The sequence below is a fragment of the Saccostrea cucullata genome, unplaced genomic scaffold (genome assembly GCF_032062105.1).
Source record: "Saccostrea cucullata isolate Sc308-1 unplaced genomic scaffold, CSIRO_AGI_Scuc_v1 ctg618, whole genome shotgun sequence".
Taxonomy (NCBI): Eukaryota; Metazoa; Mollusca; class Bivalvia; order Ostreida; family Ostreidae; genus Saccostrea; species Saccostrea cuccullata.
Genome location: NW_026924640.1, coordinates 1 through 25,148, shown reverse-complemented (window position 1 = coordinate 25,148; position 25,148 = coordinate 1). Strand labels below are relative to the sequence as shown.

Genomic DNA, 25,148 nt, shown 5'->3' with positions numbered 1-25,148 from the left:
TGTGGACTGGCGCAAATAAAGTATTATGTAGAATGTACTAAAAATCTATAAGATTATAAATACAACAAGGCCACCGCAAAGCGGAGCTTTTCTTTGAAAATAAACATGTGAAACATTTAATTTCACTTTATGGCCTCACATGAGGCATAAAAGTACGAACAAGAAATAAATCAACAAAGAATTAACATATAAACCGGTTTATACAGGTATTGGAAGGAATTTCAAGAGTGAAATAAAGACATTACAATTTTACAAAATTTTACCAAACCAATTAAGGTAAATTTATCGTCACTGTTAAACAAACTAGCAAAACTATTATCAAAGATGAAAAAACCTTAAAAGCAGGATTTGTCATTTGAACTATTGCAACAAACATCAGTATAACAATAGTACTTATTACTATAATTATTTGGCTGAATGAGCCACAAACAGGAAAACTATTGAAAGTTGATAAATCGATCTCTCTGAATTCAATGTTATATCTGTCGTAATTTTGAAAAGTTTAGACTAACTAAAATAAAATTTTGAAGATCTTTCCAGTTGTTTTCTTAAATTCATATAAAGATAGGACTTTCCTGTAAATTACACAATTAAAATCAATTGAGCCTCATAGAAATCACAAATTTAAAACAATAACCGATTTTATTTCCGACTCGGAAATAGATTTAAGACACAGTTTGAAGTCAATTCAACTAAAAGAAACGTGAGAATATATACGTTCAAATAGGTGAAAATTTGAATTTGAACGTAAATAACAAATATCATGTAAATCTACGCTAATCTCCTATTTTTATTTTTTTTAGCTCAGATACGCCATATATAGCTTTAATGTGACGAATATTTTGTACAAAACATACTTGCAGGTAAAATTTTGTAGACATTTTGTAATTGTTTTAATGCATTCAAGAAAAAAGTTCTTTTTTTTCGGACAATAAAGTTTCTGTTCTTTATTTCTTTGCATCAGAAAACACATCAGAATTTACATTTATATATGCGTATATAGTATGACAGTATAACAAAATGAGAGTATGCATATACATTATAATAGCAAATATACAGCTGGACCTACAACAATAGGTCATTGAAATTATTGAACACATAAAATATTACAAATGATTCATTTCTCCATCAAGAAGGCTTGATATAAATACTTTCCAAGATTTCCAAGTTCCTTTACATTTTGTATACTTAGAAGTTGAATAAATTTCCAAACCCTAATTTTTCTTATATAAATTACTTCAATCTGAAATCATGATAAAAATAAATTGTAGAGTAAAATGGAATTCAAAGCTTAATTTTCCTAACACCTACCAGTTTCAACATTCAGATTTGCAAAAAGCCTAATTCCAACGATTTGTTTTTTATGCCAAAAAATCAATGGATAACGCAAATATATTCATAATTTATCAAGCAAAGCAGCATTTTTGGTTAATGCACGTTTGAATTGCGATTCATTCTGTAACTGCAGTCATTTCTTTTCCTTGTTGAATTTTCCCCCTTCCTGAATTATGTTAGTTTAACATCAGATCATTGTCGGGTCTTTCAATTCTAGAGCGCTGTGTCCATAAATACGGGGTTTTATGTTGTCTGTTTGTTGTGTCAAATAGGAGTCTAAAAAGAAATGTTTTTATTGCTCAAAAGACTAAAAATGTTTAAGTGACAAAACATTCCATAGTCTCTTTCGATGAGAGTTTTTTTTTTTAATTTTGAATTTAAAAATAATATTATCTTATTCAACAGAATATACCAGTAAAGGGAAACAATATTGATCGCCCTACGTTCAAAGGATATAAAGTTCGATGTTGAAGTTCATAGATACAAAAAATTGTTGTACATGTACTAGTATTTACGAATTAGAACTTGATTTAAAGTGAAAGCATTTACCAAAGTCAAACATACGGAGGGCAAAAATCAGATTGTGTCAAATTCACACAATCTTGCACTAATTTCATACTCATTGTATGTATTTTAAAAATCTTGTCGAATGACGTGTTTTTACTGCAAAAGAAACGGTACTTTTCTAAATAAAACAAGAATTTTATTCCTGCTTCTTATGGTCCATGCGTATGTTGCAAACCAAGCAAAACTGGTTGTGGCCGACGAACCATTAATATGCCGATTAAAATTTTAATGTTTTACATTTTGCGTCAGATGTGAGACTATATCTTATCTATAACCATTGCTTCGTTCAAATTCTCGAACGCATAATTATAAAATTATGAATGAACAAAGCCTTCTGCATAAGATATTTAATCGGTATTCTTTTCTTTTCATTATTAAAGAAAAGATTATATGTAAAACAGAAATGACATTTACCTATATATCAAGACTGCTACCAGTACACCAACAAAAGGTCCTACCCAGTAGACGTAGTGATAGTCCCAAACCCCTTCAATATGTTCATACTTTAAAGTAGAAACAGCCGGACCCAAACTTCTTGCTGGATTCATAGATCCACCAGTCACAGATCCTCTGATATGAAATTATGAAACAAAAAGGAAATTAGGAAGGATATGGAGATAACGAACAGTATTCAATATCAAAGTCCATAAAACAATACACAATTAAAGCAATACAAAATAGGAGCAAAGCAAACACAGACCTCTGAAACATCAGAGGTGGGATCAGGTACCATGGAACTTTATTTACTACATTTCGTCATGCTAATTAACTCCCATATTTCCTTTCTTATTTGCAGACATATTATATATAAGCTGACAAAAACAGGTCTCCAGCAATAACCATTATAAATCTTTACTTTAGTACATATCAAGATACGTCGCTCGCGTGGTGCAGTGGTTAAAACATTTGCTGTATAGCCGCGGATAAAGGAGTTAACTTGATCCCTACGTCATGAGTTCGAATCTCAGTCAAGTCTTTCAGATGAGACCGTTTTAACTGGGGTCTCGTGTCACAGTATGCGCTGTCACGAAAAAAAATCCTTTCTTCTCAAAAACCTTGAAGTTTGAATATAATTCTAAAAACTGCAGACCTCCATCGACATGCCCTGACGCCTCAAAATGAGTTTTAAAAAATCATGAGAGGGACGTTAAAGAAACATACAAACAAACAAAAACTGACGCCTCAAAAGGAGTTTTAAAAAACCTTGAGAGGGACGTTAAAGAAACATACAAACAAAACATATAAAATAGCACTTACCCTGCCATAACTCCCACCGTGACGGCAAAACCAATCGCCAGAGGTGCCAGCTTGTGTTTCTTTTCGTCCATTGTTGTTATCAATACGGTCAGAATAAGCATGAAGGTCAGGATGGCCTCCGTCAGAACACCCCAGCCGGGCCTCTTGCTAAGTATTGTAGCTCCTCCGCGAAGTAATTCGTAGTCTTGTACTGATAATATACCCTTATTAAAATGTAAGGAAATTTTGCTATGTAATATATTTTTATGAAAAAAAAAAGAACCCAAACAACACAAGGGATTGTAAGATGTAACACGAAGCAAAAGTAACAAAGTTAGGTTTTTTTTAATTTATTTATTTTCTCATTTTTTTGACAAATGCGTTATACCTGACGTCACATGTCATTCATCACATGTCATTCAAAAATAATCACCAAAGTTAATTGTTTTGAAATTAGGTCAAACATGTATGTCAAGGGGAAAGAACTCATAACATATTAGGAAACATCTTGTAATTGGTAATCCATATGAAAAATATGAAAGTTTTATCTTATCTCCACAATTGCATACAGTTGTAAGAAAATATCACATGTTGAAAAGTAAGTATACAGTAACTTGCTGGTCAAGGTCACAAAATCATAGTTCCTTTAATTAGTTCTTGTTCCAGGTACTATACTTTTTTTATATGAAAGCCTTTTCTTTTCGTACAACCAATCAAAAGAAATATTAAAATTTTTGAAAAGCAATTCAAACTGAAAGGTGATGGTTTAAAAATCATAGCATATTTTGAAAGTTTTGTAATTTACGTCGAACAGGAAGGCCAAGGGGTCAAAAATGACAGCAAGTCAAAGGTCAAGAATAAAAAATCATAGTGAATTTAGAAATTTCTTGTCACAGGTAATATATGCACATGTATAATATGAAAGCCCAAACTTTTTTCTTTCAAAAGTTATAGTCAGTTTAAAGTAATGTTAAAATTTTTGAAATGTAGGTCAAACTTCAAGGTTAAACTTCTAGGTCATAGGTTAAAAATCATAGTACATTTGAAAAAGTCTTGTCACAGGTAATGCATATGTTTATTATCAATGTCATTGATATCTTTTCTCATTCAAATTTTTTTACCAAGACAAAGTTTTTGTAACAAACTGAGAGACGTGCGAAAGGACAGAAGAACGGGATTTATCAATTGATGGTTCACGTACACAAAATAACAGTTTAATATACATGTACGTATATCGTAGAAGACTAGCAACATTATACATCAAGAAAATTATCAAGCTCATCCTTCCAACTATTTCAAAGGCCATATCTAGTCAATATAACGAAGCATAGATGCAATTCCTAGGTAAAAAAAAAATCATTCTTTGATCGATTTAAAGAAGATTTATTGTATACTGTTTAACGTCCCTCTGCAGAATATTTCACTGATATGGAGACGTCACCATTGCCGGTGAAGGGCTGCAAATTTAGGCCTTTGCTCGGCACTTATGGCCTTTGAGCAGGGAGGGGTCTTTATCGTGCCACACCTGCTGTGACACGGGACCTCGGTTTATACGGTCTCATTCGAAGGACCGCCCCATTTAGTCGCCTTTTACGACAAGCAAGGGGGTACTGAGGACCTATTCTAACGAAGAAAAATTGATATAAACTGAGTTAAAATTTTGAAGTATACATACAAGAACCAGAGCTGCCCCAATCAGGCCTCCAACCAACTGAGCGATGATATAACATACTGCAGAAAGAAGGGACACACCCCCACACAGAGCCACAGCAGAAGTAATGGCAGGGTTAAAATGCCCGCCACTACAAAACGTACATGCAAGAAAGTTTTATAAATTCCAGTTTAAGTCCTTTTTACATTGGAAAAATACAAAATATGGAACTGCACTTGGTCTCAAGTACGACGGCGTATTCGTGCCATATTGGCAATGTAAAAAAAAATAAATCGTTTGTACGATTTAGGAAATCGTCTGTACGATTTAGGAAATTGTTTGTACGATTTTTTAAATCGTTTGAACGATTTAGGAAACCGTTTGTACGATTTGTTAAATCGTTTGTACAATTTGTTAAATTGTTTGTACGATTGTACGATGTTTTTCTTTTCTGATCAAAATTTGTCTGTTGTCTGTCGTCATCGTCGTTGTTGTCGTTGGCGTCGTTGTTGTAAACTTTTCACATTTTCATCTTCTTCTCAAGAACCGCTGAACTAATTTCAATCATACTTGCTATAGAGCTTCCCTGGGTAAAGGGGATTCAAGTTTGTTCAAATGAAGGGTCAAGCCTTGTTCCATGGGGAGATAATTATGAATTAGAGAAAAATTAAGGGCGTTTTTTAAAAAATCTTCTTCTCAAGAACCACTGGGCCAGGAAAGATGAAACTCATGTGGAATCATCCTCAGGCAGTGTACATTTATGTTTCTTCAAATCGTGACCCCCAGGGCAAGGGTGGGGCCACAATGGCCAATCCAATTTTAACATAGGAATATATATAGGAAAAATCTTTCAAAATCTTCTTCTCAAGATCCATAGGGACAGGAAAGATGAAACTCATGTTGAATCATCCCCAGATAGTGTACATTCAAGTTTGTCCAAATCAAGACCCCGGGGGAAGGGTGGGGCCGCAATGGCCGATCAAAGTTTTACACAGGAAATACATCTTTTTTAAAGAATAGCAAAGCCATGATTAGTTATATTTATATGGATGCATTATAACATTGCTACAATATTCATACAGCGTAGTTAACAAGATACAATTTAATATGATAAGTGTTTCTGTACCTGTTTTACTCTAGCCTGCAGCGAAGAGAATTCTCTGCTTTACCAGTTTTCTTATAGATGCAATACAGTTCTGTTCTGAATCAGAGGAAAAATCGTCCAAACGATTTTCTAAATCGTTGCAACGATTTTTAAATTGTACTTTAAACGATTTCCTAAAATTGTTTGAAGGATTTATAAAATCGTTTGAACGATTTATAAAATTGTTTGAACGATTAATAAAATTGTTTGAACGATTAATAAAATCGTTCAAACAATTTTATAGATCGTTCAAAATAAAATTGTTTGAACGATTTATAAAATAGTTCAAACAATTGTAGATTTAGGAAATCGAACAAACGATTAAAAAAAATTCTACGTTGCCAATATGGCACGGATACGCCGTCGTACTGTGTCAAGCCAAGTGTAAATCATTTTTTATTTGAATTTTATCATATTTTTTTATCATTCATAAACAACTTAAAAGGTAACATAGAACAAAAATCAATAAATTTCATAGAGATTTGCACTTTGTAAGACTTCTGATTGTTTTATTTTTAAAGATTTTTAACTGTACACAATAATCTGATATTATGTCGGATATTCAAACCTACCTGAATTTTCCTAACCCTACAATGAGGACAACATAAGCAAACCCCTGAAGGAGACTCGATGCGATGCTGTAATCTCCAGGAGTCAAACACACAGAAAACACGAACAGTGTGGTTCCTATGAACTCGGCCAGGACAGGACGAACGACCTTGCTAAAAAAGGTAGAAGCAGGTGTCGTCTCCTGCCTATGAGTTAGACTTGTGTCCCCCTCAGCCATTTTTTACAGAGATAAAATATTTAAATTGCGCCTTACGAAATTACAAGTGTATTTGTTTTTGTGCAAGGGTTGTTCTGAGCAATATATTGCAGCGTGATAACCTAAAAAAAAAAACAACTTTGATTTGAGGAATGCAGAATATTACGGAAGCAAGATAGGATCATTTTTACCAAGATTTAAAAAAATAAAACATTTTAACGAGATATGTATATCCACTTAATTTCTTAAGAAAATCGTCGCCCGAGTGGCGCAGTGGTTATTCTAGAGCGTCTGCTTTAGAGTCGCGAAATAAGGAATCAATCCTTACGTACGTCGCGGGTTCGAATATTCAACTGTGGGACGTGGAGACCGTATAAACTGAGGTCCCGTGTCGCAGTAGGCGCAGGCACGAAAAAGATCCCTCCCTGCACAATTGCCTTGAGAGCCGAGTACAGGATAAAAATTGCAGCTCTCCATCGACAAGTGGTGGCCTCTCCATATGAGTGAAAAATTTTTGAGAGGGAGGTTGAACAATATACAATCAATCAATCAATCCAAAGAAAACCCATTGCCCTTAATCATTTCATGAACAACGCTAGGCATATCACCTGTAAAAATTTCTTGATCAGTTGCTGTTCCGTCAATGAAACGTACATAATAAGACGCACATATCAGTTATACAATAAATAATCTTTTTAATCAAAATTTAAATGATTACTTACACAGAAATAAAAATCATCATGTCTTTTTTTGATTGTTAGTACGGGAATAAATGTAGCAGCTTTTGCAGAATAAATCACATAATCCGTGTAAAGGAAAATACTAAGGTTTTAATATACATGTAATTACAATTGAAACAAAGCAGAAACTAATTGTTGTGCATTTAAATAGGAAATCTTTAAATTCCATTATTTTTGTTTGTGGATTTCTTTTTGCTTTTTCTGTATTTTGTAACGATACACTTCTAATTTAACACCAGGTCACCACCATCGAGTCTTTCACTTGTAGAACTTTGGCTCCACAAGTACGGGTTTTTACGTTGTCTGCCACTTGTTTCAAAAAGAAATCTGAAAGAAATATAAAATGGTTTTTTAATGGTTTTTTATTGCTCAAAAATGTCACAAAAGTATTGAAATGATTATAGATTTTTACTACAGTCTCTTATAATAAGAGATTTCTTTAAGATGGACAAAAAGTAGTGTACATCGGTGAACAAATCATTTCATTTAGGGAGAGGGCTAAAAAAGCTGCTGCCCAATCCCATTCACTTTGTGAATAAAATTTTGTATAAATAAAAAAATAATAAATTCTAAAATCCTTCAACTATTCACACGTCCAGAAAAAGGTGGTTTATTAACGACGTTCGATCCTGATATTTAAAGTCTTAAACTTTTTTTGCCAAGTATATTTTTAGTTTCTACATACATAGCTTAATTAAAATTCAAATCAAAAAATGAATGTCAATATGCTTCTTTTGGCGCTACAGTACATTGAATATGACCTTTTTGCACTGAAATTTGTGTCTTAATTAAAAAATTTAATTTTTGACATTTTCCCTCCAATATTTTTATCCAGTTAAAAGCATGAAACAAAATGAACTCTTAAGTTTGTTTTAAAAAAGACACTAAAAAATTGTGACTAAGAAAAAGTTTCATATTGCTTCGCATAACAAATTATTTGACCTTTCTGCACTAATAAAAAGTGATTTTTCTGGCATTGAAAATTTAATAAGCAAAAAAATCATTTTAAAGTCTTAAACTTTTTCTGATTTTAAGCAAATAGGTCAATTTTTTCTTGAATATTTAGAAAAGAACATCAAAAGCGGGGGTACATGATGTAAATTTTCAGATATTACTAAAAAAGTCAATTTTACGTTAAAATTGGCTCAATTTTTCTCATGTTGACAGAATTCATAAGAAATAATTTAATAGATATTTCAGAACCAGCATAACACATTTCACTGCAAAAACAGCTTTGTGCGCAACCAGGATGGAAAAATAAAAATCCAAAATTAACAGTACTGTTATCGTTCAAACTGGAAAAACTGATAATTTTCGTCTAAAAAACCTTCCGCCAGAAAATATAGTCCCTAGCTTAATTCTACTTGAATGGAATTTAATCGCGGGTTTTTCATTGAATATAGTTAAATTTGCCCTGTAGAATTCAGATTTAATGTTAGAATTTAAAAATGATACAGAATTTTATAAATAAAGGACCTGACCAAAATACGCTCAAAATCTCAGGATCGAACGTCCTTAAATACATCACTTGATGCAAGTTTGAGAGTGCTCATCTCTTGATACATCACTCATGCAAGTTTGCTTCAGACAGGCTTTATATGTGTTTGGCCTGCTCTAAAGACATAATATGGTTACTTATCTGAAAAATGTAGGTTAAATCCCGCATCTAATGCAACTCTGGCAATGTACACCAATAAAGTATCTTAGTTAAGTGCAAAGTTTTTTTAACATAGGGCTTATAATCACTTCATAAAGAAACTGCATTTAACCTGGTTGCTCATCTGAAAAATATAAGTCAGACATTGATCCGATGCAAGTCTGGAAATGTACATCCTTAAATTATCATCCACGCAAGTATGGTCAACTTGTGGCTTTATTAATTTACTTTAAAATAAAACCTGTTTTCCAAAAACAAAAACTGGACGCTTTAGATCCAGTCTGTTGTAATATGTGATTCTTATATGTATCATTTAAACACATGTAATCAACACGGGGCTGAAATTTCCAATATAATAACCAATATCTAAAAACTTCAATCTACATGCCCACTCATCCGTAAAATGTAGGTCAGATCCAGTATCTGAAACAAGTATGGAAGTTTTCATCTTTAAATGTACAGTATCTATTTTGTAAGTTGGGTTACCATAATGTTTACAAATACTTTATTTAGGATGAACATATTCCAAATACATTAACCTGCTTTGACATTCATCTTCAAAATGAAAGCCAGATTCAGCAACTGAAGCAATTCCACTAGTAGTGTTTCCTTAAATATATTACCCCCAGAATGTTCGATCAACATAAGGCTTATACTTACATAAGACTTACTAAATTTACTTACCTGGCCATTGGTCATTTGCAAAATTATTTTGTTAAAACAGATTCTGATTGCACACACAAGTACTCTGAAGCTGACATCAAACAGATGTTTGAGTTTCTGATTGACAATATCTACTCGTATGTGGTTTTTGAAGACCAGGTATTCCACCAATCTATCCGAATTCCCATGGGTACCAAGTGCGCTCCGTTATTAGTGGACCTATTTTTATATTCAAATAAAGCAGATTTTATGCAAAATCTTATGCGTGAAAAGGAGAAAACACTTGCTGTGGCCTTCAACTCGACATTTAAATATATCGACGACATATTGTCAATTAATAATGGTAATGGTAATTTCCATTCCTACATGTACGTCGACACGATATATCCTGGTGAACTCGAGCTACAGAGTCTGACAATTCTGTTTCATAATTTGATACTTTACTTGAAAAAGACGTTAATGGTAATCTAACAAACAAGCTTTATAATAAACGTGATGACTTTAACTTTTCTATTGTCAGCTTACCTTACTTATGCAGCAATATACCTTCATCACCTGCATACGGAGTATATATATCTCAATTGATTCGATACGCAGTGCTCTACGTATGAACAATATCTAAAACGAGGAAAACTATAATTGACAAGGAAGTTGATGAAACAAGAATATCAGCAGTCTCGCTTAAAGTAATCATTTTGTAAGTTCTATGGTCGATACAACGACCTTGTCAGCAAATACAATTTATCATTGAGTCAAATGCTGACTGACGTTTTTCATACTACTTGTTAGTCCATTAGTGATACAATGAACTGACGACGGATTTTTCCGTTATTTCCTGATCGTGACAAGGAGCACACTGTGGGTGTGACCGGTCGGCATGGGATGCTCACTCCTCCATGGCACCTGATCCCACCTCTGATGTTTTGGAGGTCTGTGTTTGCTCTACTCCTGTTTTGTATTGTGTTATGGACTTTGAGATTGAATATTGAATACTTACTCTAGAATGAACATTTTCTTAAAACTTTTTAGGTTGTTCGTGTAAAAATGTAGGTTAGATACAGCATGGGAAGCAATCCTAGTAGTGTGCATCCATAAATGTAAAATCCTTGCAAGTTTAGTCAACATAAGTTTAATATACTATTAGTTACTTTGAAATGGGACCTGCTCCAAAAACGTTAACTGGTTCACTCATCCAGAATATGTAGGTTAGGTTCAGCATCCAAATCCAGACTGACAGTGTGTATCGTTAGATGTATCTCTGATCAATAAAGGGCATAGAAGGACTTGAAAAGAAAGGCTCAAACACTTTAACCTTGAACCCTGACGCCATATCTATCACACAAACTTTTCCCGACTTCGACAATCGTTTAGATGAACTAAATCGATATTTTATGTTTTTTACCTATATATGAGAGTTGCTACCAGTACACCAGCTAAAGGTCAAAACCAGTAGATGTAGTGATATTCCCAAACTCCATCGATTTTATACTATAAAGTGAAAACAGCCGGACCCAAACTTCTTGCTGGATTCATAGATCCGCCAGTCACAGATTCTCTGATATTAATTATGAAATACATAAGAAATTGATTCTATTTTACAATTTTTCTTCATTCATGCCAACTGAAACACAACATTTTTTTTTATTTGTAGCCATACACTGATTAAAATCATTTTAATATGAAGATTTTACTGCAAATCCATTCTCAATTTATATTGATCAATAAAATTTGCCAGCGTTGAGCAGTGATTAAAGCATTTGCTCTAAAATGTCGGAGTAAAGAGTCAACTTAATTCTAACGTGGAAGGTTCGAATCTTTGTGCAGTACGAAAACGGCCATTCGAATGAGACCTATAAACCGAATTCTCGTGTCGCAGTAAATACTGTAACGAAAAAGATTCCTCACTGCCAAAAGGTCCTAAATGCAAAGTACACCTCTTAAATTTTGAGCACGACACTGACAAGAGGCCCATGGGCCACATCGCTCACCTGAGGATTGTGGCTAGGAAAAAAGCAACAACAAAAAATATAATATTGAAAAGCTTTAAACATAAGTTGTCCCAAAATGCTCCGGGGGTCATGATTTGAACAAACTTGAATCTACATTACCCGAGGATACTTCCATATAAATATGACTGATGTATGACGATCATTGCTTTATTTTTCTTCATAAGAAGATTTGAAGGATTTTCTTAATTATGTATTCCTATGTAAAATTTTTATCATCCATTGAACCCGGGAGTCTTGATTTGAACAAACTTGAATCTGCACATCTGATGAGGATGCTTCCATATAAATATGACCAATCATTGCTTTGTTGTTCTTGAGAAGAAGATTTATATAGACTTTTATTTCATATTCCTATGTAAAACTAAAATTGTCCATTGTGGCCCCAATCTGTCATGATTTGAGCAAATGTGAATCTTCACTACTTGAGGATGCTTCCATATAAATATAACCAATCATGGGTTTGTTGTTTTTTGAAGAAGATTTTTATTTTGAATATTCCTAAAGATTTTTTTTGTATATTCCTATGTAAAAATTTAAATAAATCGTCCTTTGTGACCCAAATCTACCCCGGGGACATACTTTGAACAAACTTGAATCCATACTACCTGAAGATGCTTCCACACTAGTTTAATTTTGTGTGACCAAGTGTTTCTTGAGAAGAATTTTTAAACATGCCACCAAATTTTCACTATTTCTTAATCATTATCACCCCTTGTAAAAGGGCATGGTCTATTATTTGAATAAATTCAAATATTCTTCAGTCAAGGATGCTTCGTGGTAAGTTTGTTTGAAATTGGTCCAGTGATTTTGGAGAAAATGTGTACCAGTTGTTAGAAACACAATATTAAGGATTGAAACCACAACTTGGACAGCTAGACACACAGTCTACAGACAAAACGTGATCAGAAAAGCTAACAAGTGTTAGGGTCTCAATAAAATTTGAGGAGGAAATTCTCATAAAATTTGAGAAGGAAATTCTCATAAGGGAATTTAAACAAGCAAATTAACAACCCTTACCCTGCCATAACTCCCACAGTGACGGCAAAACCAATCGCCAAAGGTGCCAGTTTGTGTTTCTTTTCGTCCATTGTTGTCATTAATACGGTCAGAATAAGCATAAAGGTCAGAATGGCCTCAGTCACAACTCCCCAGCCGGGCTCCGTTCTACTACTCAGTACTGTGGCCCCACCAGCACTTGAGTTGTAGTCTCTTTCTGATAAAATACCCTTGATAAAGAAGTATGAAAAACTATGGTCATGGTTTAATTGAGTCAAACTGCAAGGTCAAAAATGATGGCCAGTATTTGTTTTCTTACTGTGATGCTTGAATTATTTTCTTAAGGATATCCGATCCTCAGCCAGGAAGGATAACTCAAAAAATTAAGATTTAATTTGAAATACATCAAAATGAAGCTTGAAAATTAAATTTTTTCATGCACTAATTTTCATTTTATTCATCTTTATACGATTCAAGGTTTTTTGGAAGTCTTAAAAAGGTCTTATAAAAGTTGACATTTGTACCCTATAAAAGGAAAAAAAATAATACTGTTTCAGAGAAACAAGATTTTCTTGAATCAAGCCTTAGATACAAAGCCTATTAGCATGATATGAAATAAGAAGTAATTTGTGGTGTATTGCAATGAAAGCAAAAGCCTTTTACACTATGTATTATAGAAAACAGGACGGAAATATAAGACAAAAATACCAAATAAGTATAAAAATCATCACAATATCTCTGAATGCCTGAATACCTATCAGTTTTTAACCTAAAATATATTTATTTTGTTGATCAATTTGCAAAGAGAAAATGCATTGATGATATTCCAATGTGCTTTTCTGCAAAAATATTGGAGATTTGACAATTTTCCCTATATAATATGATTAACTTTAATCTTTAACTTTCAAGAAATACTGTGGATAAATTTACACAACTTTGTGGATTCAGAGATACGTTTATGATTATTTTTGATTACTTAACTGCTAATTTTATAAACCTGAGGATCAGACTACCTTAACGCTAAAATCATAATTCTTTGAAAGAATTGTTTGTGTGTGTTTAACTTTGTAATTGTTAATAAAGTTGATATGCAGTTTATTTTTATGCCCCTGTAATAAGAGATTTGGGGGTATATAGTTTTTTTGTCGTGTCTGTTCGTCTGTCTAGCTGTCTGTCTGTCTGTTTGTCTGCAAAAAATTAACCTTACCCATAACTTTTGATTTAGAGGAGCCATGGCTTTCATATTTCACATATGTATTTCTTCTGACAAGACCTTTCTTTGGGTACCACCGTCCTTTTGAACTTGGAGTTTGGCCCACTTACCCACAAAAATTCCAAACTTTTACTTTGGTCATAACTTTTGAACGGTAGGTAGCAGGACTTTCATATTTCACATATGTATTCTTTGTGGAAAGACCTTTCATTGGAAACCAACAGCCTTGACCTATTGACATTGGAGATTTCTGTACTCATGAAAAACTTTAACCTTGGCCATAACCTTTGATCAACAAGGGCTAAGGCTTTCATACTTCACACATGTAATCCTTGTGAGAAAACCTTTCATTGGATACCAAGAAATTTGACCTTGACCTTCGAGTTTGACCTACTTTTAAAAAACAAACCTTGACTATAACTTCTGAGGGGCTAGGGCTTTCATCCTTTACATTTTAATCCTTGTGACAAGACCTTTCAATGGATATCAAAAACTTTGACCTTAACCTTGGAGTTTGACCTACTTTTTAAAAAACTTTAACCTTGGTCATACATTTTGAACGGTTAGGTTAAGGTTTTCATACTTTACATATGTAATATTTGTGACAAGACCTTTCTTAAGAAACCAATAACTTTGACCTTTACACTGGAGTTTGACCTACCTTTTAAAAACTTATCCTTGTCCATAACTTTTGAACAGGTGGTTCTAGGGCTTTCATGGTTCACAATCGTATTTCTTGTAAGACCCTACTTTGGGTACTTGTATATATTTAATTTGCATTTAAGGTGGCTCATTACACCTACAGTTTATTTTAGATTTCATTACAGCATCACTTATAATGTAGATGTCAAATATCCGAATAGAGGTATTGATATCATAAATATTTTTTAGAGAATTTTTTAACTTTTTTCTAATTTTAGTGAAATGTTTTATTTCAAGTTTATAATTACCAGTCCAGAATTTCAGAACTTTCAGTGTCAAATGATGGACATCTCCTATAGACAAGTACACACAATTAAAATACCTCATAATACCTAATATATATATATTAATTAAATTAGAAAAAATAGTTTTCTCCCCAAAACCAATTAATGTCATTATCTTTTTAATCTGTGCATAATATATTAGGAAAATGAGCTCAATAGAGACGAGGAATGTATTTCAATGAATTGCATGAGACAAATTGAATGAAGAATGTTTTAACGAAATAAAAATTCCAATTCAAAAAATATTTGGAATAAAAGGTCCACTTTCAAGAGTTATCTTTCCTAATTACCAAAGACTCAAAACACTAAGGAACGTTTGAACATTACATCTAAAATTCAGAACAAATCTTTAAATTTCCAGTGTATATTTAAGGAATCACTGTCTAGTTAGGAGAGTATGCCAGGGCATACTCTCCTAACTAGACAGTGATTCCTTATATTTTCATTTCATTGTGAAATAAAATGGTAGATTTAGACCTTAAAAATGAAGACATAGACTTAAATTACACGAGGACTTTCATGCCAATTTCAATAGTCCTCGCCCAATGACTTCAAACACCTATGCAGCCGCACGAGACTTACATGCACATTTTGCCTCCTTAGCGTCAAACACAGAGACATTTGCGCACGAGATTTGCATGCATCTTAGGCCTCCTTAGCTTCTGGCCTATCGACCTGCCTAATTTACATTCCGGCAGAATTATCAAGAAATAAACTCCCTAAACTTTCAAAGAGTTATCATAGAGAAAAATAATTAGAAATGGAAATATATTTAAATCAATATAGGAAGTATATAAAACAACACTAGCACAGTTAATAGTGCAAGTAATTCACTTTTCTATTTCAACAAGATTGCAGATTTTAACTGGAATTTCCTCCAAACAAACATGTCTTTGATTGATAAAACTAACTGCTTCGCTATGACATTTTACATTACTTGTTTGGCGAAGATATGACTGCTGTTTTCTTTTGTTTCTGCTTAAAACAATCCTTCTTAGTTTATGCATAATGAATCCGTTACTTTGTCCTTTGTCCACTGTTTACAACAACTATTTTTAAGGGGTACCGACCCTCTGATATGACAAATAACTCTCAGAGACAGCCAGAGTACAAAATATGAATACTACTCACAGTTTTCTTAATCAGAGTTTCCTATTTTAGACCTCTGAGTAGTCAATTCGATGAAACCTAACCTGTGATGGAAACATTACTTTCTATTTCTTTTGCCAATCTCTTACTAATTGTTTTATTATATTTAACAATAAAACATTTAAGTCCTACTTCAAAAGCATTTTAAATTGAATAAGTTGTATTTTTTTAAAGACCATTTTAATAATGGTTTAATATTTCAAGTACTTAAGACAGAATTTTTATAAATATGACATTTTTTTCATATGAAGAAATCTTTAGAAGAAAGATAACTCCTCCTCACATATGTATTTTTTTTTTCTTACAACCACCTACAACATTGTAATTTTCTGACTTAGGAAGCATCGCTTCATGATGTTTTCTGACATGATTTTAATAGGTATTATACTAAGTATTATTTTCATATACACCTCATATTTCAAATTAAATGTTCTCTGTGTTGAAATTTCTTCATATCATGATCTGACATAAAAATCATTTCGGAAAAAATAAGCTGCGCTTCTTACATCAAACTACTTTCCATGTGGCTCTAATGTTATTGTTGTTCATGAAAATCAACATTAGAAATATTAAATTTTCTGAGTGAAATTTGATAGCAGAGGGTCGGGACCCCTTAAAGCGTTTTAAAGGTCAGGGTCATATTGTAAAGGTACCTGGACAATTCGCCCCCAGAGGAAAACGAACGAAACAATGGATGCTTATTTTTGTGTGTAGTACGTCATTAAAAAGTGGTGTAATGAGCCTCCTTAAGAAAAGTTTATTCTTTGATATGTCGCTATACGGTGGCATCAGTGTTTCACATTTTTTAACTCACCTGTTTGTATCTATTTCTATCGATAAGTAAAGGATGTGATAAATAATAGATATGCAAACTGTAATAAAAAATCATCCGGTTAACTAGTTACTCGATCGAAAGAGAAACCGGTTATTGTAGTACTTAAAATCATCCGATTTGACAAACTAATTGGCACCCAAAAGAAGGTTTTATCAAAAGAAAAACATTTGTAAAAGATGAATGCCATTGCACCAACCAATCAAAATTTATAGGACTGGTGAAAGTTTTTGCAGACAACTCAGAGAAAGACGGATGGACAGGGCAAAAACTACCGGTATATACCCAAAGGAGGTAAGAGTTTAAACTATGAAGTATATACATACGAAAACCAGGGATGCCCCAATCAGGCCTCCAAGCATCTGAGCTAAGATATAACATACTGCAACAAGGATAGGCACACCCCCACACAAAGTCACCGCAGCAGTAATGGCAGGGTTAAAATGCCCTCCACTACAAAACAGGCATTTTACAAAGTTTTATTTGCAATTCGAATTTTAGACCTTCAAAATTGGAAAAATATATTCAAATTCAAATGAATAAAATTTTAAACTTTAAAATTTCGGATACTCAAACCTACAAAAATGAATTTTCCCAGTCCTGCAATGAGGGAAACATAAGCAAAACCCTGTAGGAGACCTGATAAGTTGGTATTTTTTGCAGGAAATAAACACACAGTAAACACGAACAATGTAGTTCCGATGAACTCGGCTAGGACTGGACGAACGACTTTGTCTAAAAAAGAGTTTCCCTCAGCCATTTTTCAGGCACGATATAATCAGGGGGACACGACCTGGCATCCCCACTTTTAACTCCCGACATTACGTTTTATAGAAAATGTTTTTTTAAAGGACAGGTTTAACCAAACATTTTGCACAATGTAGTGTTATAAAGAAAATTTACACAAAAATAATTTCAAATGAAAGATAGTTCTCTCATATGATAATATAAAACCCCATCCCCACGAAATAGGATTTTCGAAGGTGGTCAACTTCATTTAATATTTGGTTTTTTTTATTTTTTTTTTCTTCTTGTCAACTTTTTCAAAGTAAAAAAAATTTTCTTAATTTTATCCCCCGACTTTCAAAAACGATGCTACGTGCCTGCAAAGGAAGTTAAGAAATTAATTTGTGCATAAGTAGATACTTTCACGTATATTGGGTTTCCGGGGCAGCATATTAGGGAAATGCGTAATAAATAAAAATGAATCAATGATAACATTGTTAGATTGAGAGGATTGTGAAATATGCCTTTATTTAAGGACAGATGAAACAAACAAACTTTTATCCAAAATTTAAAATTAATGAGTAAAATATATAATTTAACTGCTTAACAATTACATTAAATGTTTTACAATAAGAAGAGACAAAATGTGTTGGTAAACATTTTAATGACCCCGTCATAGGCAGCTTATTTTATTTTTAAAATTTTCTCAAATGCTTGTCGACATGAAAAGTCAGTATTTGATATCCAAAGTAAAATAATTGTCACAAGAAATAGACCTGTTAAATATCAAAATTATAACTAACTGTTTAAAAGTTATTACCAATGTTAAAGTTTTAAACCCTAGTGGGCAGACTACTAAGGTCCAGGTCAAATAGGTAAAAAATATTTATAGCCACTGAAAGTGATCACATTGAATACATTTATTAAATGATAAAAGTATATAACACAGATAAAGTTATGGCTTGGGTTAAAGAGTGGTATTTGTGTAGTACAAAGAACTAAATTTGGCAACGGTTGCAAACAAACATTTGATTTGGCAAAAATATTTTGACAAATAAAAATATATAAATACAAAGTTGTGAAATATGCTGCCAATATTTTTAAACAAACAAAGTATTTAAAAAGGAAAAAATTAATAAAGTCCAAAACTTGGATGGCAAGTAAGATGGCACAAGGTCTATATTCACAGATTAATTCTTTACAAAACATAATCCTTGAGTACCACCAAATTTGACCCTTTGACACTGACCTTGGAGTTTGACATACTTTTACCAAAAATATCAAACTTCTACTCTGGCCAAAACTTTTGAACGATTGTTGCTAGGACTTTCATACTTCACATAAAAAAATCCTTGTGACAAGATTTTTCATTCTTTACTGATATAATCCTTGTGACACGACCTTTCATCGAATACTAACAAATTTGACATTGACCTTGGTCTTTGACCTCCTCTTAAAAAGTTAAATCTTGACCATAACTTTTGAACGGTTATGGCTAGGGCTTTCATACTTCACTATTCCTTGTGACAAGACCTTTCTTCATTGACGCTGGAATTGAACTTCCTTTTAAAAACTTAACCCTGATCATAACTTTTGAAAAGGTGCTGCTAGAGCATTCATATTTCACAATTGTATTCCTTATAAAAAGGTATTAATTTTGGAACCAACATATTTAATTGGCATTTGAGAAAGTTTAACCTTCGCTATGTTGCCACATGGGGGCATATATATATGCATATATACCTATTTTGAATTGTATTAGATGTTTTTTGAGTAATTCAAGGCACCTTCTTTTATTCAATTCATTTTATTGCTATTGGACTTTGGCGGAGAACGATGACTTTTACAGTCGATGGCTTACTTTTACACTTAGACAATATACAGAGGCTCTTTATCGATAAAACTATTTAGCTCAACATTTAATTAAACGAAAATAATAGCTGAAGTGAGCACATATAAGTGGCCTATGAAGAATCCGACAACAACTCTACCCTAAAATTACGCTCTTTACATGCTAGTGTCCCAAACACCACACCATTGACCACAAGAAAGGATTCCTTATCCAATATCAATTATTTACATCCGTACATGACACAGGTTTTAATGTCAAAGTAAACCGTCAACTGTAAAAGTTCTTATAGCAAAAGTCCATTAAATATATCGACTTTAAATATACATGTATTTATTATAAGAAATTGAACAAAGCAACATTTTTATAACATCATTATAGTAGTGTCGATAGGTAAAAAATAAATATACATGTATTGTAATATCGATAATAAATACAATATTGCTATTGAATTAACTTCTAGTGGCGGGAATTCTAATGAATCTGCAAGCCAATCGGAATTCAGTGAAGACTCTTGTACCGTTTATTTTCAATAGTACAAGCTGATACAGATTCAACTAGAGGTACATTGTATATTTCATATGATTAACACAACCATTTCAATCCTTTCTCTTTTAAAACTTTGTGACTATTTTCATACATAATGCGGCAGCAGTAATTGCAGGGTTAAATACCCACCACTACAATAGATGAAGTTAAGAAAGTGGGTTTTTTTTTGTTTTTTTGTTTTTTTTCAAAAATCAAATTTCAGTCCTTTTGCGTTGAAACAAAAATACATTCAGGAATCTGTCCCAGCAAGTGCAAATCATTTTCACAGTTTTTTTTTCATTTTCTTTTCACTACCTCATATATTTCAATTAACAAATAAAAAAGGTATAAGAACAAAAATCAGTAACTATTATGGAGAGTTTCACTTCACAGTAAGACTACTGAATGCAGATTGTGTTTGTTTGAGCTGTAGACAGTCATATGTCGGATACTTAAGTCTTCTTGATTTTTCTTAAGCCTACAATAAGAAAAATATAAGCAAACCCCGTAGGATGCCCGAACTAGGAAATAACAAAAATAACAGAAAAACGAACAGATTAGTTCTGATGAGCTCGGCTAGGACAGGACGAACGACTTTGTCTTTGAAAGAAAAACAAGATTTCTGATAGAAGGGTGTTCTGGCGTACGCCCATCTGTCATCTGCTAACATTTCCCATTTTCGATTCTTCAAGAACGTATGGAACAATTTCATCCAAACTCACCACAAGGCATCTTTGGGTAAAGGAGACTTGCTTTGTAGAAATGAAAGGCTTTGCCCTTTTCCAAGGGGATGTAAATAAAAACTGAGAAAATTAAATGGCATTATTTAAAACTCTCCTTCTCTATACAAATTTGGCAAGAGAAGATGAAACCTTTGTGAAATCGTCAATAAACAGTTCATACTCTCATGCAGCTTGGAATTGGCACAATAGATTGAATTGTTCATTTGAATACAAGGGGAAAATTTTGAAAAATCTTCTTCATAAGAACAGCAAAAGATTAGCTAAGGATACATCGATATCCTCAGGTAGTGTACTTCAAGTTAACTTATTCAAATCATGACACCAGGAGTAGGGTGGGAACAGAATGTGCAATCGATCCAGGTTTTACAGAGGAATGCAAAAGAAACTCTTATGAACAGAATAGCCATGGTTTGTCGTATTTATAATGAAGCATGCTAAGGTAGTGTAGATTCAAGTTGCCACATATTGCTTTACGCTGAACTTGTAACTTTTTATGTAATGTGTAAGACACACTTCTTAATATTTCACTGTTTTCATTTGGTTGCTTAACGTCACTCTCAAGAATTTTTAATTCATACGGTGATGCCACCATTGGCTGCAAATAGACCTATAAATGGCACCATGAACCAGAAAAGAATCACCTACTGTGACACGAGACTTGGTTTATACGGTATCATCCAATGCACCGGTCTATACGTCCCACAATAGGATTCTAACCAGCAACGTAAAGATCAACTCCTTATTCCACAACTCTAGAGCAGACGATCAAACCACTTTTGTTACATCACTGTACATGGCGATTAATTTTAATTTGTAGTTTAAGCAATTTACAGTTGATTTTCATTTATTTGTAAAATGTATACAATAAAACAAAACTTGAACAACAAATATATATTGACAAAGTTTCTGCTCGTATGTACATAATTTGTAGATAAAATTCACGAACATTTGTACCCTACGAAATATGATGATTCCATATTATGTTTCCTAAGGTCCCTTTTCTAGATATGTCTTTTGCATCAATATACTAAGATATAATTATTATCAATAACTGTAATTATAATATTGATACAAAGCATTTTGCTGGATCCTGGAGAAAGGCACCATACCATATTCAAAAATAACATTTTACATGTATTAAATTTTTTTAACATAATTAAAAAAAAAACTTTTAAAAACTTTATAAATAATACTCAAGAAAGAGAATAAATTCATACTTCATACTAAGTTATTAATTAGTTTATCGTTCAATGTAGAGTCTTCTGTTTCCTGTAGCAAATAACATCCTGAAATTAAAGATATAACATTAGTTCTTTAAAACTTTCTTTTGTAGTTGTAATTGTCTTTAGTTGAAATGTAATGGTGCTTGCAGAAACATATGTACTATCTACGTTTGTTTCTTTGATTTTTTTTCGCCGTATTCTTTAATATATGAAAGAATTGTCTTTTTTTCCATTACCCTTTAATTTTTTTTTTTGGTGAATTGAATGCTATGATTTCATTGCGCGGTATTCCACGCAGGTTTCCATTCCTAAAAGATGTTTCTACAATTACCATCCCTGAATGTGTACAAATAATTTCTACAGTCACCAGAAAAATTTAATGGTAACGCAAGACATGCAACGCATTCTGTAAATGGATGTCCTTAGAATAAACTTACTTATATAAAAGAGCTGCCACACCGGCTCCACATATAGGACCAAACCAGTATACGTAATGATGTTCCCAAACATTAACGTCCCCATATTTAGAGTATGCAACAGCGGGTCCAAAGCTTCTAGCTGGATTCATAGACGCCCCCGTTGTTTTTGCCCTGTCGTGAAATTAATAAGGATAGATCAGACGTATTTTCTATGAATTTTTTCACAGAAATTCATGATGATCTATATAGATGCTCACTTCTTCATGGCACCTGATCCCACCTCTGATTTTAGAGGTCAGCGTTTGCTCTGCTTCAAATTTGTATTGTTCTATGAACTTTTGAGCTTGAATACAGTTCGTTATCTCCACATACTAGTATTTCATACATAACTTAAACTGAAGATGAATCTTGTTCTTTGAAGTTTCTTAAAATTATAACTTTACCCTGCAATAATGTCTACAGCCACTGAAAATCCGATAGCCAAGGGAGCTAACTTAGTCTTGTTTTCATCTACTGCGGTTAAAAGAACGGTGAACACTAATAAAAAGGTCAGTATGCCCTCAGCCAGTATCGCCCAGCCCGGATATACGCCACTTCCCAGAGTATGCGCGCCGCCAGTTATACTTTTATACACAGTTTCTGGTAGAACTGCCTGAAAAATACTAGAACCGGTGTATTTTTGAAAATATCAAAAAAATCTTCAATCTTATGGGAAATTTATAATAGATGTATTCAATTTTAAATTAAATGATGGATTTTTTTTAATTTCTAATAATATATATGTTAACAAAGAAGTAGCATGATGTCATTGTTTTTTTTTTTAGAATATGACCATGGAATTATATGCATGGGAGGACTCACCAAAACAAAGGCCGCGCCAACCATTCCTCCTATAAGCTGAGCCAAAACGTAAAAGATACTGGCGACCCAATGCATTCCTCCCGACAGCGTTACCCCAAGTGTTACGACTGGGTTAAAGTGACCACCACTGAAAATAAAATTCAAAATTCAGATTCTCCGAACCCAGGCAAATTTCTAGAAAAGTGAGAGAAAATTTGTTATTGTAATTTCTGTTTAACCAAACGAAGTTTGGATCAAAATGCAGGTTAAATATGTCATTTGAGCATCTTTCTGGAATTCTTCGATCTTTAAAAAGATAATTTCGAAAAGGATTCACTGGGTTAAAGCTAACTTACATGTTATAGTTTTCAGTATCTTTCTTTTTTTTTTTGTCATAACGTTTAATTTTTTGACATAAGTTCTTACAGAAGCCGGTAGGTTAAAAAGATATGGCGACCGCCAGATACGTTATTTGGTGCCCGCCAGTTATTTATGTGTAAAATGGCACCAACAGGCTTACGTCAGTTCTAGACATATTTTTTCAAGAATAAACTAGAGGTACTGTGAACCCTGAGCTCATTAAATGATACCTCCGCCCCCCCCCCCCCCCCCCAAGATTAGAATGTTTGGCTCTGGGAGATCTGAAATGAGTCTCGGGTCAATCAATATAAGAGAAAGACGGACGTATATAGACAGACGGACGGAAGTACAGCTAGACGTCCTTCCGTCCGTCCGTCTGTTACACTTTAGGGTTCTTATCTCTTTATCCACAACTCCTCTTTTATCACAGAATAAAATTTAATTAGACTTTCACAGAATGAATCTCCATTACATAGTGCCATTTTGACCTCCCATTTCACTTTTTTGATCCGACACATATTTTGGGTTTCCCATAGCAAAACAAGGACACTGCCATTCTTTCAATAATATTGAAGAGTATCTCTTATCCGCAAATCATCCTATACCACTGAATGAAATTTAATGATACTTACACAGATTCTTTATTAAATGACATTGTGCACATTCTATTTTACTTTATGATGATATGGTCGGACACTCATTTCATCTGCTAAACCAAAAGAGTTTTTGAAATACTTTCAAAATTCAAACTAGGTTTGGAATTTGATATTTTGGATATTTGAAGTAAACTTCTAAAAACTCAAAATGTAAAAAAGTGTTTTGGTAATTTAAAAATTGAGTGTTTGAATCAAAATTCTAAATTTCTAAATATCTAAAACGTTTGAAAGTTGGAAATTAAAAGTAACTTATAAATAATCAAAAGACGAAAAATATTATTCAATTTTAGATTGATAAGCTTAAACTTTCTGAAGGGACGGTAGATTAAAAACTCAAAAATTTAAAGTACAAAATTTGTTTTTGGAAATTTAAATTTTGAATATTTAAGGTAAAAAATCTAAAACCTTAAAATTCTAAAACCTATTTGGAAATTTGAAAATTTAGATTTTTGAACTAAAATATTAAATTTTCAATATAAAAAATTAGAAATTTGAATTAATATATTAATATTCTAAAACTCAAAATCATTTTAGAAATTTAAATTGTTAAGTGTTACATGGACCAGTTATAAAAATGCACATGAACAAATATTCATATATTATCATTATATCATATCATGCATTATACAGCTCCACCCCATTAGATCCACACCAACTAAATACATACAAACCTAATTTTCCCAAGTCCTGCAATCAGGACAACTATGGTCAGTCCATGAGCAATGGCGATAGGTGCCACAACCTGGGTCTGGACAGCCATACATCCAACGAATACAAAGACGATGGTGCCGAAAAATTCGGCCAACGATGGACGAACAACTCTATCGTAAAATGAATCCGCAGCACCACGGTTAATGAGA

General features: G+C 33.0%; 3 protein-coding genes across 7 annotated transcripts in view; all 3 read right to left on the bottom strand.

The window, feature by feature from the left end:
* LOC134266925 (aquaporin-8-like) overlaps positions 1–6,900 on the bottom strand; it is a 123,555-nt gene extending 116,655 nt beyond the window's left edge. The window contains exons 1-5 of one of the 5 annotated variants that reach the window (XM_062749134.1): positions 6,506–6,828; positions 4,814–4,940; positions 3,160–3,362; positions 2,317–2,472; positions 773–1,611 (exon numbers count right to left, since the gene is read on the bottom strand). In XM_062749134.1, the coding sequence (XP_062605118.1) occupies positions 1,512–1,611; positions 2,317–2,472; positions 3,160–3,362; positions 4,814–4,940; positions 6,506–6,720 (801 nt within the window). In that variant the 5' untranslated portion in view covers positions 6,721–6,828 and the 3' untranslated portion in view covers positions 773–1,511. Of the gene's footprint in view, positions 1–772; positions 1,612–2,316; positions 2,473–3,159; positions 3,363–4,813; positions 4,941–6,505 lie in introns of those variants that run through there. The other 4 variants (XM_062749136.1, XM_062749135.1, XM_062749133.1 and 1 more) reach the window with 4 other exon arrangements.
* A 541-nt stretch (positions 6,901–7,441) lies between these two features.
* On the bottom strand, positions 7,442–17,701 carry LOC134266919 (uncharacterized). Its single transcript, XM_062749126.1, has 4 exons — positions 17,531–17,701; positions 17,271–17,399; positions 12,786–12,994; positions 7,442–7,766 (listed from the first exon to the last, which is right to left on the bottom strand). Exons 2-4 carry the CDS (start codon positions 17,304–17,306, stop codon positions 7,664–7,666), a joined length of 348 nt encoding a protein of 115 aa, XP_062605110.1. The 5' UTR covers positions 17,307–17,399; positions 17,531–17,701; the 3' UTR covers positions 7,442–7,663.
* Positions 17,702–22,446: 4,745 nt separating this feature from the next.
* Positions 22,447–25,139, bottom strand: LOC134266917 (aquaporin-8-like). Its single transcript, XM_062749124.1, has 4 exons — positions 24,960–25,139; positions 23,294–23,420; positions 22,876–23,084; positions 22,447–22,603 (listed from the first exon to the last, which is right to left on the bottom strand). Exons 1-4 carry the CDS (start codon positions 25,046–25,048, stop codon positions 22,447–22,449), a joined length of 582 nt encoding a protein of 193 aa, XP_062605108.1. The 5' UTR covers positions 25,049–25,139.
* Between the last annotated feature and the right edge of the window lie 9 nt (positions 25,140–25,148).

Bases quoted from the DNA above. Each gene is read 5' to 3' on its own strand.
- LOC134266917 (XM_062749124.1), bottom strand. From the start codon at position 25,048: ATGGCTGTCCAGACCCAGGTTGTGGCACCTATCGCCATTGCTCATGGA. The intron at 23,085-23,293 runs GTGAGTCCTCCC...AGTATTTTTCAG, and splicing joins TTGGCGCGGCCTTTGTTTTG to GCAGTTCTACCAGAAACTGT. The intron at 22,604-22,875 runs GTAAAGTTATAA...ATTTCACGACAG, and splicing joins GCTGTAGACATTATTGCAGG to GGCAAAAACAACGGGGGCGT.
- LOC134266919 (XM_062749126.1), bottom strand. From the start codon at position 17,306: ATGCTTGGAGGCCTGATTGGGGCATCCCTGGTTTTC. The intron at 12,995-17,270 runs GTATGTATATAC...TTCTTTATCAAG, and splicing joins TTGGGGCATCCCTGGTTTTC to GGTATTTTATCAGAAAGAGA. The intron at 7,767-12,785 runs GTAAGGGTTGTT...TATTTCTTTCAG, and splicing joins ACTGTGGGAGTTATGGCAGG to ATTTCTTTTTGAAACAAGTG.